General features: G+C 37.8%; 1 protein-coding gene across 9 annotated transcripts in view; it reads left to right on the top strand.

The window, feature by feature from the left end:
• The window catches only part of COL12A1 (collagen type XII alpha 1 chain), a 99,338-nt gene extending 87,975 nt beyond the window's left edge, over positions 1–11,363 (top strand). For 7 of the 9 annotated variants that reach the window (XM_056487020.1, XM_056487022.1, XM_056487027.1 and 4 more), the window contains 6 exons: positions 3,517–3,552; positions 3,663–3,729; positions 5,374–5,562; positions 6,589–6,657; positions 7,682–7,852; positions 10,251–11,363. In XM_056487020.1, coding sequence (XP_056342995.1) covers positions 3,517–3,552; positions 3,663–3,729; positions 5,374–5,562; positions 6,589–6,657; positions 7,682–7,852; positions 10,251–10,432 — 714 coding nt within the window. In that variant the 3' untranslated portion in view covers positions 10,433–11,363. Of the gene's footprint in view, positions 1–3,516; positions 3,553–3,662; positions 3,730–5,373; positions 5,563–6,588; positions 6,658–7,681; positions 7,853–8,232 lie in introns of all 9 variants that reach the window. The other 2 variants (XM_056487025.1, XM_056487024.1) reach the window with 2 other exon arrangements.
• Positions 11,364–14,037: the final 2,674 nt, after the last annotated feature.

The following is a 14,037-nucleotide window of genomic DNA, read 5'->3' as shown; positions in this document are numbered from 1 at the left end:
TATACATTACCTGCAAATTATGAACAGCCTTGGTGCTAAGAAGTTACTCCCAGTGAATGTGGTCAGCTGGAGCTCTTTCCTAATGTATTCTGTACCACTAATGTGCTAAGCTGAGGCAGACCACACTGTAAACATTTCTCTTCCTCACTGTGTACTTATACTAGAACAAGTATATCCTGGAGGTGTTAACTGAATTTTCATGGAAATAGGAAATTTGGCTTTTTGGTCTGCTTACAAGTACCTCCAAGAGAAACTTAGGTGTTTTTTTCCAATGCAGCAACAAAATGACTGAAAAAGAGCACAAACGAGTTGGTGATTTATTGAGAACTGTGTGCAGGCTGTCCTAGAGGAGACTAAAATATCTGTCTGGTTAGAGAGTGAGAATTCCATAGTAGATCATACACATATCATCAACAGTAAGAAATACTCATTAAACTAGAAAAGGATATTGGTTCAAGAAGAAGTGGATATGTTTTCTATGAATAAATATAACAGGAAATAGAGGACTATTAGTTATTAGGACAAATAGTTGGACTATTTGAGAGGAGAAGTTCCAGTACTTGTTGTTTTATAGGTGTGAGACTGAAAACAGTAATAGTGGGTAGGCAGATTAAGTTGTGTTAAGGTAGAGCTGTCCTGTTTATAAAACAAACTCTGACAACAGGATCTGACTGTTGATGTAGGCAGTTTCTGGGAAAAAAATGCAAGGCATTTAAATTTAATACGTAAGGTGCTGATGCCTCCAGAACCAAATAAACTGTTAAAACCTTTTGAGGGTAGTCCATGTTTGTTGTTAGTTACATGCAAGTATGGAGAATTTTGCATTCTCTGCTGCCATGTGTTCATTGCTCTTGTATCCATCTATGCAGATGTCCTAGATGAAGTCTCAAAAAAGCCCTGCTTTGAAAGCAATGAGCTGGTGGCTCTTGAGGGAAGCAAACATTCTTTTGGGAATAACAATTGAGCACATTATCTTTAAAAGTAAAAATAGCAAAACTTCCTTTGTTTTGTCCTCCTTCAGCAGTAGAACTATGCTGCAGCCCCAGCCTTCATCCCACAGCTCAGAAAAATCCCACATGCAGCATAAACCAGCTTTTCCTTGCACTGACCCCAAGTGACTCCTTCATTGCAGGATATCAACAGAGAGAATGCCAGCAAGCAGCTGCTGTTTCTCAAAATGCTGTCAAGCAGTTGGCTAAACTGCACTTTTTGTCTATTAAAAGAAAATTTAAGAGGCATATAACCAAGTGGGAGGAAGATGCAAATAGTAACTAAGTAATTGCAGTTGTAATTATTTTTAAAAAAATTTGTTTCTAAAATATCCAGGTGGAAAATGCATTTTATTGTAAACATGGCCAGTCAGCCTCTAACCTTCAAATTTTAAACTTAGTTTCAAATAGGCTGTAGACTTCCAGCCACAAGGCTGAATCAGTGTTTGTTTACAAGGTCACAAATTGAAGAATTAATTTTTATTTCAATGAATTTTAAAATTTACCAGGCACTGCTTATAACGAAGGAATGGCTTTAGAATTTTCCTCACTGGGGGACCTTGTTGTCAATACTTTGGAGCAATGTTGTGCCTGATAATCCTCTCCCTCTCTCCCTCTCTCCCTCTCTCCCTCTCTCCCTCTCTCCCTCTCCCTCTCCCTCTCCCTCTCCCTCTCCCTCTCCCTCTCCCTCTCCCTCTCCCTCTCCCTCTCCCTCTCCCTCTCCCTCTCCCTCTCCCTCTCCCTCTCCCTCTCCCTCTCCTTCTCCCTCTCCCTCTCCTCTCCCTGTATAGTTCTGCTGTGTGAATGTTCCAGCCAGCAAATTCAAACATGGCATTTTAAGTAACTTTCAGGATCGTAGATGAGAAATCTGATTTATAATACATGAACTTACCTAGTGAATAAGTAAAAGATTTACTATATTATTTGCTTCTGGTAGAAAGTCATACTGTGAAAGCCTTAGAAAGAAAGAAACTAAAACAAGCAGGTATTATAAATACCTGCAGATAATTTCAAAGCAATATACTTGCAGGAAATAGAAAAATTGGCAAGTTTCAAGCAGAAAGAGAAGCATGAATAGTTTTTTGCCATTTTTCCTCACAGACTTTCATGTAATAGACTAGTACAGTTAAAAAACCTACAGTTCTGTTCAATGGATATTTCAGGTACATGCAATAGTGTATGAACGAGATGGTAATGTCTGTTTATTTGGGAATCAAATTAATGTTTTTTTAGAAATTCAGTGCATCATCTTTTACCACAATGTTAATTATTGGAGAATGACAGACAGAAATGTCACATTTTCCTGATAGTTTTAGTTATTACCATTTATTTATGGTATGGCATTTACAAGCACATAGTCTGTTTTAGCATGTGGCTGTAATAAGCTAAAACTAAAAGACAGACATTTTCCCATGGACTTCTCAGAGTAAGAAAAATATAGATGAAAAGCAAAGGACAGAAGGGAAAGGATATTCATCATCTTCATGGATATATTTTGTACGTATTAGCAGCTGCCTCATTGGTGGCATAATTTATTCCAATGGCACGTTTATGGTGTCACCATTCTAAATCTTTCATTTGAGTCTGTACAATTAATTTTGAAAGAATGATCTGTTATTCATGATGCAAATGTACCATATGAAAACTACTTAGCTCGGTGATGGATGAGCTGTCTCATATTTTCTGTGGCATGTCATAGGGTAGGTGTGTGCAACTCTGCAGCAGAGAAGCTCAGAGACCACACTAAGTTCACACCCTGACATACCCCATGGGCATTTGTCTGCCCAAACCCTCGATAGAGGTCTGTGAAACAGTGTCACCACACTTGAGAGGTGTATGCTGTGACCTCAGTGGAATGATTTGGTGCTTCATGCTGTTGAAATTAATTGCGGGTACTGTAGGAATGTTATGAGAAACAGCTGCAGCCCACACTTGGCCTTTGCTTTGTTAATGGTGATAAATAGATTCCTTAAAGAAATACTACAGTGTAAAAAGCAGTAACACTCAGGATGTGTGTGTTACTGTGTGGAGAGCCGTGCAGAGCTGCAGATGACCAAACTGATCTTTCACCTTTGTAAATGCCTTATGTTCAAGTAGTAAGTTAGGCTACAAATTAAAATCCATGTGAACTCATGCTAGCCCCATCATTATTCCTGGTGGTTTTCATGTACACATACATATATAAAAATTAGAATCAGTCCTCTGGTTTACTTCTTACATCGTGCTCTTGAAAACTGAAAGCCCCACAACCACTAAACTATTCAAAGGCAAATGTAAAGTCCTGTTAGAGAAAAGCTGGCAAATGTTAGTAATTATAAAGGAGTTCAAACTAAGACTTCTATGAGACATTTTTAAAACTAGAAATGGTTGAGAATTAAGAGGAAAGCTGTTGTTATAAATAGAATAAGCACTCTCTCCTTATGTGTCATCTCTGGATAACTTTTTCTAGAATTACACATCTCAAACTTATAGTTGGGGTGAAATAACATAATCCTTCAGTTGCTTAATTTTTACTTATTTATTTTAGGGTGCACCTGGAATGAAGGGAGAAAAAGGTGACAGAGTAAGTCTGCTTAAAAGTAAATTCTTCTGATAATTTTAAAATTAAACACTATGTCTTTAAAAGTGCAGACACTTGCTAATGAAACACTTCTTTTGCATTTGATTTTTTAGGGTGATATTGCTTCTCAAAACATGATGCGAGCAGTTGCAAGACAAGTTTGTGAACAACTGATAAATGGTAAAGTGGTAAAGTGTTGCTTCCTTTGTATCCCATACAAGTCATTAACTACTATCTTAAAAAGAGAAAACAATGGTTTAAATTTGAAGTGACAGATATTGGCCACAGAGCACAGCAAGAGCTTGACCAATCTCCTAGCTGTCCAATGCAAATGATTTGGTGGAAAGAATGTAGCAGCAATTTTTTGCCAGATCCAGGGGCTAGCTTGATAATCACAGAATAACAGAATAAGCTGAGTTGGAACTCATCTGTGACCTTTGGAAATACACATGAAATTCTGATGAGGTTCCCTTTGTCATTTTGGTCCAAAATTACTTCATCTTTGCAATAAAATCAGTATATATTTTCTCATTAGATACATCTTCAATAGAAGGGAATCAGTGAGAAAAAAGATGCTTACTGCAGGCACTTTGCCAGCAGGGAAAGACAGATGAGTGCTGGGTAAATACTGTGCACAGAATCACTGGAGCTATGCAATTAGAAACAATATTTATTTGGAAAAGGACTTTGAATTGAATTTCAGTCCTCTACTGCCACATAGTGCAGCTTTACAGCCCATGAAGTTGTTGTTCTCTACAGAGGCTTTTTCTCTCACCTTGAAGCAGTGCTTTTGCTATCTGTAAACCTGCCAAGAAAGACAGAGGCAATTAGTTTTTAATATGCTATCTATTACAAGAGTAAATGCTGACTGGGGAAAACACATATACCTTTTGGATCATTAGGAGTGTGTGTGTACAGGGAGGGGGACAGTATGTCCTGTAAAATGTCTATGATGGCTGCTAATAAAAACATATCTATTAGTTAGCCATCACAGAAAAAGTAAAGTACATTTTTGAATGTGTTAGGCTTATGAACAAGCATATCATGTTCAAGATCTTTTAACATTTCTTAAAGCATTCTCACCTTATTTTTTTTGTGTTCAGCTGATCTCTTTGTGTTATGCTAGGACTGACACATTATACTAATCAGATTTATTTTTCCATTAAGGCTTCCTTCCTGCATAGTTTAAAAATGATTTTTTTGTTCACACATCTTTTTTTTTTTGGAAAAGAAATTTGCCCAAATGCAGAAGGTATATATATACAAGCCTGTGCATCCTGCAGGCTTAAGAAAATTGCTTCATCGACTGTGCTACTAACTCTACACATGAATAATTTATATTATTAACTTATAATAATTATAATATAATAATTATACTTTATAATATAATAATTTTAATTATTAATTTATATTGCCTGTGGTAGCTGCAGAGGTCTGAAAGTATGTAGAAATGTGTTACTACAGTTTTAGAAGTGGAGCAAATCCTTTCTGTTCTTCATAGTAAAAATAGCCTCTAAATAGAGCTCGAAGAGCAAGAGTATTGTAAAAAAATTGCCTCTTTTTTATTTCAATGATAACGTTTGATATGATAATGTTTTTAATGTCATTGGCTTCCAGAAGCTTCTGTACCTTTCCTCCCTGACCCTCTCCCTCCATTTATGTTCAGCCTTCTTATCAGACATTCATCTTAAGTCTTTCTAATTAGTCTGTACTAATTTATTTAATGGGAACAAGAATAGGATTTAATGAAGAGAGATAACATTTTATTCCTTCCCACTCTGATAAATATTTTCACTCATTTCACATTTTTATTTTCTTTCGAAGGTCAAATGAGCCGGTTCAATCAAATGCTGAATCAAATCCCGAATGATTATTATTCGAACCGAAACCAGCCAGGACCACCGGGTCCACCTGGTCCCCCAGGAGCTGCTGGGACAAGAGGGGAACCTGGACCTGGAGGAAGACCAGGATTCCCAGGACCTCCTGGGGTCCAAGGACCACCTGGTGAAAGAGGTGAATAAATTCCAAGGCATCTGTACTGTGGGCAGAGTGCAGAGGCTGCCAGAGGAGCAGCCTGCTCCCTTTACCATGTCAGACTAGGAAGCCCTGCTAGGCCAGCTGGATTGCCTGAGGGACACTGCTGTACTGAAGGACAAGAATGACTGGATCAGTGCTTTCCTGTCTCTCTCTTGCTCAAGTTTCATGAAACTCAAATTGGTATAAGGTTTTGGCTGCTGTCTGAGACTTCCACATAATATCCCAGGAAAGCAAATGTTCTTATATTTCTTCTGGCACTAAACAGCTGCATCTTGAAAGGCTGTTTGGAGTAACACAACTCTTTGCAAAATAGAACACTGATTAAGAGAGAAAATGAGTCATTAGCAAGTATAAAACTTTCAAGAATTAGATCAACATCCTTAGCTCTTTACAATATTCAGAGGGAGGGAAGCGATGTGAACATATGGGTAAACCTGCTTTATGGCTATCTTGGATCACTGCAGTCACAAGGGGTGTCTGTAGTGTACTGTTTTGTGGTCTTTACTTATTTCCACTACTCTACTACAGCACAGGCTCATTGCTATGTTTTCAAGAATATATTTTATAGACTCTTTTAAAAAGGCTAGGAAGAAATCAAGGAATTCAGAAGAATTTCTTAAATTTTTCTCATTGTAACTGTTCCTTAGAAAGTGTAAACCGTACTTTATAGGAGAAGTGTGCAAGACTGAAAATACCTTTGTGATTGTAGTTTAAAATAAGAAGATTCTGTAGTGTTTCAGTATCTCAAAACTTTTCTATGTTTGAGGAAGTTTATTCATGCTAAGTTGCATCTATATCCTATTTTATTCTTGGGTTACTATATTTATATCCAAATTATTTCCCCAAATTTACATTTGGACATCTGTAAGACATAAATTTTAACCACTCTTGTTGCACTAAATCATGGGAAGTAAATATTAATGTCAGTGAGAGAGTGTGAAGAAATATCTGTTGAGGTAGTTTCCTTTCTTGATTTTCACTGCCTTTTTTTTTACTTTGTAGGAATCCCTGGAGAGAAAGGTGAAAGAGGGACTGGATCCCAAGGACCACGAGGTTTGCCAGGACCACCTGGTAAATCTTTTTGGTTTTATCAGATTACAGAAAAGTAGGAGAGAAGCAAATATTTCCTTATAGAGAACCAGACTAGATATGGTGAATGAACACCCTTTGTCCACTCCATGCTTTTGACATGTATTAGAGTTTACTCTAATAAATTTTTAGGAAACCACCCCAAAAATAGCAATTTAGAAAGATTTTTGGACACAGCTAATAGGTATTTATCTTTTTATTTAGTCATCTGGCATGCTTGTTAAGGAAAATGTGTTTCATGAAAATACATTGTTCAAATATTTGGCAGATATTTTTCATATGTCTTATCACATGGTTCTTTTGTAGTACCTAGGAGGTTTTTTTACTTGCTGGACTACAAAATACTCCCAAATGCAGAGTTATTGGATAATAGAGATATTATTTGTTTATTAGTTTTGGTTTTTGCATTATGAAATTTTGTTTATGCCTTGGCATAAATCAGCTGCATCACTTGTTTCTGCTTGTAGTTTGCTAGGCTAAAATGGCTTTTCATTGCCCCATAATATGCTTACAGCAAATTATAGCCCCAGTTACTTGAAGCTTTACTTTTCTGCTAACTATAATAAGACTGGTTCCAAAAAAAACATTACCTCATCTACCCTGGGGCTACTGGGCAGTGTAATTGATGTACTCCTATATTTTAATTGAAATCCAGTGTGCTTGTCTAATCTGGTAGTTTCCCTTGAGATCACCATATCTTACACAAAGGGGAAATTAACCAGAGAATACATTGATGTTTCTTACTTGGCTCAAACCTTACTAAATTAGTTTCTAAGAATAAATACTTAACTAAGCCACACACAGGGAAGCAACTCACGATGAGTCACATTTCTAGATTTCTTTTGTTTTTCTTTCTATTGACTGCCATATAGCAATAAAGTCTGAGTGCTTTCTCACCAAAGACAACCTGGGCAGTGTAGTCTAGACAGTAGTATTGTTAGTTGTCTTATCAAGATGACTCTTGAAGAAAACAACCTCCCAACCTCCCTCTCAATTCTAAAATTAGGTCCACAAGGAGAATCTAGAACTGGTCCACCAGGGTCCACAGGATCACGAGGACCACCAGGGCCACCAGGCCGTCCTGGGAATGCGGGTATCCGGGGTCCCCCAGGGCCACCAGGCTATTGTGATTCATCCCAGTGTGCTAGCATCCCTTACAATGGCCAAGGATTCCCAGGTACGTCATGAACAACTTAACCCTAACCTTGCCCTAATAGCCTTCTCAGATGTGGCTGTTCATATCGAGCTGCTTTACGTGAGACAGTCCTGCTGACCTGAACATTCTGAGGCAGGAGGAGATGGCTGCAGGGAGCAGGCCTGCCTCATTGTAATGTGCAGGTATATGAGCAGCCATTTAGACTTTGGTGTAGGATTACTTGATGTTATGCATGGCTGGTTTTAAAGAGGAAGTAGTGAGTAAACATTGTAGTCTTGTTTATTTATTTTTTTTAATATAGATGGTTATTAGCTGGTAGTGTTGCTCATAGGATTTAAGTGACCAATTTCTTCTCTTCTTTTTTCCCCCCCTCTATCACCACCCCTTCCAACCGTCTTCAGAACAAGGTTGAATTCTCCATGTTTCTCTTGAAAAATAAAAGGAATGCTGTGGTTGGCAGTTTCCATGTGTCTCTTTTTGAGCCATGACAGGATTATTTATACAAAATTGATACCTGAAATAAAAATTTTCCACACAGGAAATCCATTTGGTGATAACAGTGCAGACAACTGAAAAGCACCACTGTCCTATGATATCTACCAAGTTAAATACCATGGAGCCTCTGATAAGCCCTGAGTCATATAAGCTTTCCACTTTGTGATGTAGGTCAAAGCAGTAGGCTGCTTCTGGGACCAAAATGAAGGGTCACAGTGACCACCAATTTTTGACTGGAAAGATTCTAATATATTTTCACATGGGGATCCTGCAGGACCACAGTATTGTTAACAAATTAATATGTATGCCTTGCCAGATCTCAAATTAGTGTATGTGATAATACTATTGGATATGGTTTGCTGTTAGTGTAATTGTGCATGTATCCATGAAAAGAAAAAGGAAAGAAAATATATATATATATGTACACACTTGCAGACTCAGTGCTACTGGTTAAAGAGCCAGGTGGTTGTGCAGATCTCACAAAAAATTCTTATTTAAATGAAAAAATAAAGACAATTGTACATGTGATTCAGCAGTGTTCTTTCTAGCAAGCAGCTATGTATACATATATAAATATATGCCTAAGACTTAACTGTTATATATTTAGTTGGATGAAAGTATGTTTTTGCACATCAGATGGACTTTTAAAAGACTAACATCATCTTTGACCTGTTTCAGGTTTCGGCTAACACATTTTCTAAGTCGCCAGTGCTGCTTACAGTTTGAATACATGAAAATCCTGTTTCTGAGATGTTTGCGCACGTGCTTATTAGAGAATGAGTCCGTATGGATATTTCACCACGGATATGGTTCTTGAACCATGTTGACCTCATAGAACGGGGAGATACTTTTACTAACACAACTCTTGAATGAGATAAAGGACAGTGACGTCAATTCATTAAGCCTATTGCATTTCAATAATAAAATAGACAGTCTTTCTTTTTTTAAAAAGACCTAGACCACCAAAAACCTCAGTGGCGAAGGAGGCTTGTAAAACTACTAACCAGCAAAGGTAATGCCATTAGAAGAGAGACAGATTTAACCTGGAAAATGAGAAATAACTTATGTAAATAGTAAACTAATTGTGGCTTGTAGATGATTTGTATGGGACTGTATCCACTAAAATCTGTTAACAACTCTAAGTGATACTTTTGCATAAAAGCCTGCTGCTGCTTGCTGTATGCCAGAATAACATCTTTGACAACTTATGAAACCTACCTGTCTGTTTCTTGTTACCAACATGTCTGAATTGGGGCATATACCTTTTTTATGTGTAATCTTGTTGGATCTGTAACTGCAGTTATAAATACCAAAGTTTTATAATAATTTTTCTTCTGTTTTGCTGTAGTTTTTGGTGTTCCTGAAGCACCAGCTGTAACTCGGTTTGTTACGAGGAACAGCACGACAAAATGACATGTACTGTATATTGCCGCTGGTGATAGTTATGTCTACACTTATTTCCCATTCTCAGAGAAAATTAGTATATGCCAAACCCATCTTTTCATTTTACCTGCTCCATGTCTTCTATTAATTATGCAGTTTAAAATAAAGACCAACACTTAGATTTATTGAAGTAGCTGTAAAATAGTAATTTTATTTTATTTTTTTGGTTTTGTTTGGTTTTTATTTTAATAGTTTTACCATGATTTGTCCCTTGCCTAATTTATGACTCTTTCTGCACTGTTTTGTGTATTATAAATACAAAGCCTTTCAAGATTAATTTTAAACCTCTTATTATTTTACTGCCAAAAAGCACTCATGAGCAAAACTGAGAAATACCCCCAGTGAACTAACTATTTATATATTTATTATGTGAAAATAAGGTTGAACTAACATTATGTAGACAGACTAACTTTCATTGCATATGTGGATTCAAAGACATGCGATAACTATTGTGTTCAATCGGACAACTATTTTCAACCAGAACCATACGTGCCTGAAAGTGGACCCTATCAGCCTGAAGGTGAACCCTTTATAGTACCTATGGAGTCAGAAAGGAGAGAGGACGAGTATGAGGACTATGGAGTTGAAATGCATTCACCAGAATACCCTGAGCACATGCGCTGGAAAAGATCACTGTCGAGAAAGGCAAAAACAAAACCGTAAAAGATCTGTGTCTTCTTTTGGGGTTTTTTTTTGTTTGGTGGTTTGTTTTTTTTTTGTTTTGTTTGTTTTTTTGCTGTGCTTGCATTTGCAGATACACACAGGGACAGAGTGTCATTCCTTTTGCAATAAGGCTCTCTGGTCTTTTCATACCAGATTCACCCTTGTTTTGTATCTCGCTTATGTGGGGATAGCAATGTGTGTACCCAAACACTTCATGTTGCTCTGGAAATGCTTGTAAAATACTGTTGCTTATAGTGGTTACATACAGATTAAGGTGTGCATTCAGTTATCCCAGTGCTGCCTTTTCATTAAAATGATGTAAAAACAAATGCATTAAAAAAAAAAAAAGAAAACCAAAATACCAGAACAAAAATAACCACAGAGCTGTTGCAAATTTTCTAAGGACTGTCTGCTTTAGCTCTACATTTTTCTTCTTTTTCAAATGCATGTTTTCAATTCAGTCAGATCACAGGTCTGCAATATCTAGTTAAAAAGAAACAAAAATTTCCCTCTCCTTCCAGTATCATTGTAATTTTCTTCTATTCTGAGTTACAATCTGCAGAGCATTTATTGCTCTTATACATCTCCTCTAAACACCACAAACATTAAGTAGCTGAAATCATTGTATCAACTGGATACAGTTTAATAATGCCTGAAATCTCCTTGTTTGTAGACACAGTTACATTTATGCCAAATTGCAGTCAATCCTGCAGAGATGGAATTGCATGTTTATGTTGTATATTTAGTATGGATTTTTTTTTTCAGAATACAATGTTTCTTAGTTACCAAAAGCAGTTGGAAATTGTTTGCAAGACTATGGATATAGAATTGCTGCTTTTATATTTTAACTGCAAATTGTGAATTTCACTGCCTTATATTATTTATTTCTGAAATGAAAGAGGCATTTTTCAATAAAACTACTGAAAATGTATGTGTCTATTAATTTTTTGAAAGGCATTGTGGGACTGATATATTTATATACCTGGAAATGCCAGGTATCAAAAGTCAATTAGAATGGGAATAGTCTAATAGGTGTTTGGGCTGTGCTGGCTAGAGGTGGCAGGATGAAAGCAGGAGATGCCTCCTCTGTCTGAGGTGTGAATAACTTTTAGGAAATTCAACCTGCAAGGCTTTTGGTGAGGAAAATGAGATCTACTGTGAGGATTAATAGCTGTCTTTGGGGAGATTTCTAGTGGATGGCTGCTGCAGGGAGAGAGGGACTTTCCACCTGAGGAGCTACTTGAAGTGCAGAGAGTGCCTAAAGCTGCACAGCCTCTAGTTGCTGGTGTGCTGTGACAGCTTGTGGCAGCACTGACATTAGCAAACAGCTTCCTTGAGGAAGCGGGGTGTGTGTCTGCTGAGTTCCAGCCTTCTGGCTTCTCCTGCTTGGGAGGTTTTCTGTGTTCACACCAGCTCTGATCACAGTGGTGGCTGATGGAGCTTTACCTACAGAGGGTGGTGAGAGTGATTTGGGAAAGAACCACAGTGGGCCAGAAGAGTTACTTGCTAACTGAGGAGGAGAGAGCGGACTGGTGGTGACCCTTCTTTTCCACGGTGTCTGAACTGTCTTCCTGATAAGTAGAAATGGCTTTTGCTGTAAGACCTGGAGCAAAGCCTTCTGATATAACTGGGAAAACTGGAGCTATGTTTCTCAAGATCATCTGTCACAGAAGTGAATCTAGATATGCAGGCTGGCTTCCTCATCCCTGAATCTTACTCTGCACTGGAAGCTGCATGGCAAATTTTAGTGACCACAAATGGAAATTGTCCACAACTCCATAGACTGCCTGACTGGTTATCAGTGGAATGAAATACAAACAAACAGGATTTCAAAGAATGATCCTGATTACATCCACATGTCTTCTAGACTGTGAGAGACTAATTCTGAGTCAAACTGAGGAAGGAGAATCAAAGCTAATAATTCTTTATGCTTTTTTTTAAGTGTTCAGAGTTGAGTATCAAAAACATGTTCTGCAGTTTCATGTACAATAAAGAAAGGCATGAGTCAGGCAGAGAAAGAAGAAGATACTAGTGGAAGTTTGGAGAAGTGATTAAAAGATTTATCTGGATTGTATTTAAAAATAATGACATCTTGCACTGATCTCCCATCTTTTTCTGGTGTTGTCTCTAGGACAACTTTAACTAGATAGCCATGCCTTCATTGAAAATATTCCTTTCTGTCCTCTAAACAGAAAATTTTACCTTTTTTAAAGCATATATTTTAAATTGTTTTTTATTTCTTCACAAAATACACCAAATGCCTGCCAAGGATGCCTTGTGGATTTTTGTGTTCTTCATTGCTATCAATCCTAATAGAGATGCCACTATTTGATTATCTGGTGGCCTGAAAAATTTAAACATTCAATGAAACTTGAGCTTATTGGTAGTCAATGTAGTCAACTTTTTTAATGACAAAATTCTGCTCACAGATCTGCAGGGCAGATGTAAGTTCTAGGTTGTGTGCTCCCTACAGGCACAGAATTGCAAAGTGTAAATCGTGACCATCTGTGTACTTGAGATAAGTGCTGATAAGCATTTAGGTTTAATTTAAAAGTCCCCACAAACCCCAAAGCTGGTTAACACTTCTTTCACCTGTTTGACATAAGTCAGATTTCTGACTGCATTTTGAAACAAAATGAACTTTCACTGGCCCATCCAGAATATGAAGAAAATACTTTAGATGTTTGGCCAGCTTATAAATGAGTGTTTACTGTTTGAGGCCAACAAAGAAGAAAACTTATTTCCAGGAATTCTCAGGATGGCTTTAAGGAGGTGGTAGGGCTACTGATGACACTTCTGGGAAAGCTGTTGCAAAGGTGAACCAAAGAAGTCTGGGAAAAATACAGATTCAATGCAAATGCAACCAAATTTCAGTTCCTGAATATCTCATGTACAACTGAGCAGTTTACATAGCCGGGCAGTTTGAAAGAAAGAAATTGTTTGAAAGCGGAATTTTAATTGCATACACATTTCCCTTCGTTTTGGCAAAAGCTGTGGATACAAGCAACCAGGTGGGAAAGGGCTGCTGCTTGCTTGAAATCAGTATGAAGCCTGAAATCAGTATGAAGCACTTTATGGGCTGAGGGAGTTGAGCCTGTTCAGCCTCGAGAAGAGGCGACTAAGAGGGGACCTCATCAAACTCTGCCAGTGCCTGAAAGAAGGGTGCCAAGGGGATGGAGCCAGGCTCTGCTCAGTGGTGCCAAGCAACAGGACAAGAGGCAATGGGCAAAAAGTGATGCAGAGGAAGTTCCATCTAAATATGAGGAAGAACTTTACTTGTGAATGACTGAGCACTGGAACAGATTTCCCAGAGAGGGTGTGGAGATATTCAAGAAACATCTGGATACAATTCTGTGCTCTGGGATGACCCTGCTTGAGCAGGGAGCTTGGATCAGATGACCCACTGTGATCCCTTTCAAACTTACCCATCCTGTCACTCTGGGATTTTGTGATTCCATATTTGCAGAGAAGAGCTGAATGAAGACAGCCTTTTTTCCACAGGCCTCCTGCTCGGAGAGCAAGCTCTGCATTTCTGATGGCATGGATAGCAAAACTGAAAAAATACCCTGACAATATTACTGATTTATGGAGACTGAATATTGTGG

Source organism: Oenanthe melanoleuca, chromosome 3, assembly GCF_029582105.1.
Source record: "Oenanthe melanoleuca isolate GR-GAL-2019-014 chromosome 3, OMel1.0, whole genome shotgun sequence".
NCBI classification, from domain to species: Eukaryota; Metazoa; Chordata; class Aves; order Passeriformes; family Muscicapidae; genus Oenanthe; species Oenanthe melanoleuca.
The sequence above is the reverse complement of the archived record's forward strand: the minus strand, read 5'-3'. Positions and strand labels throughout refer to the sequence as shown.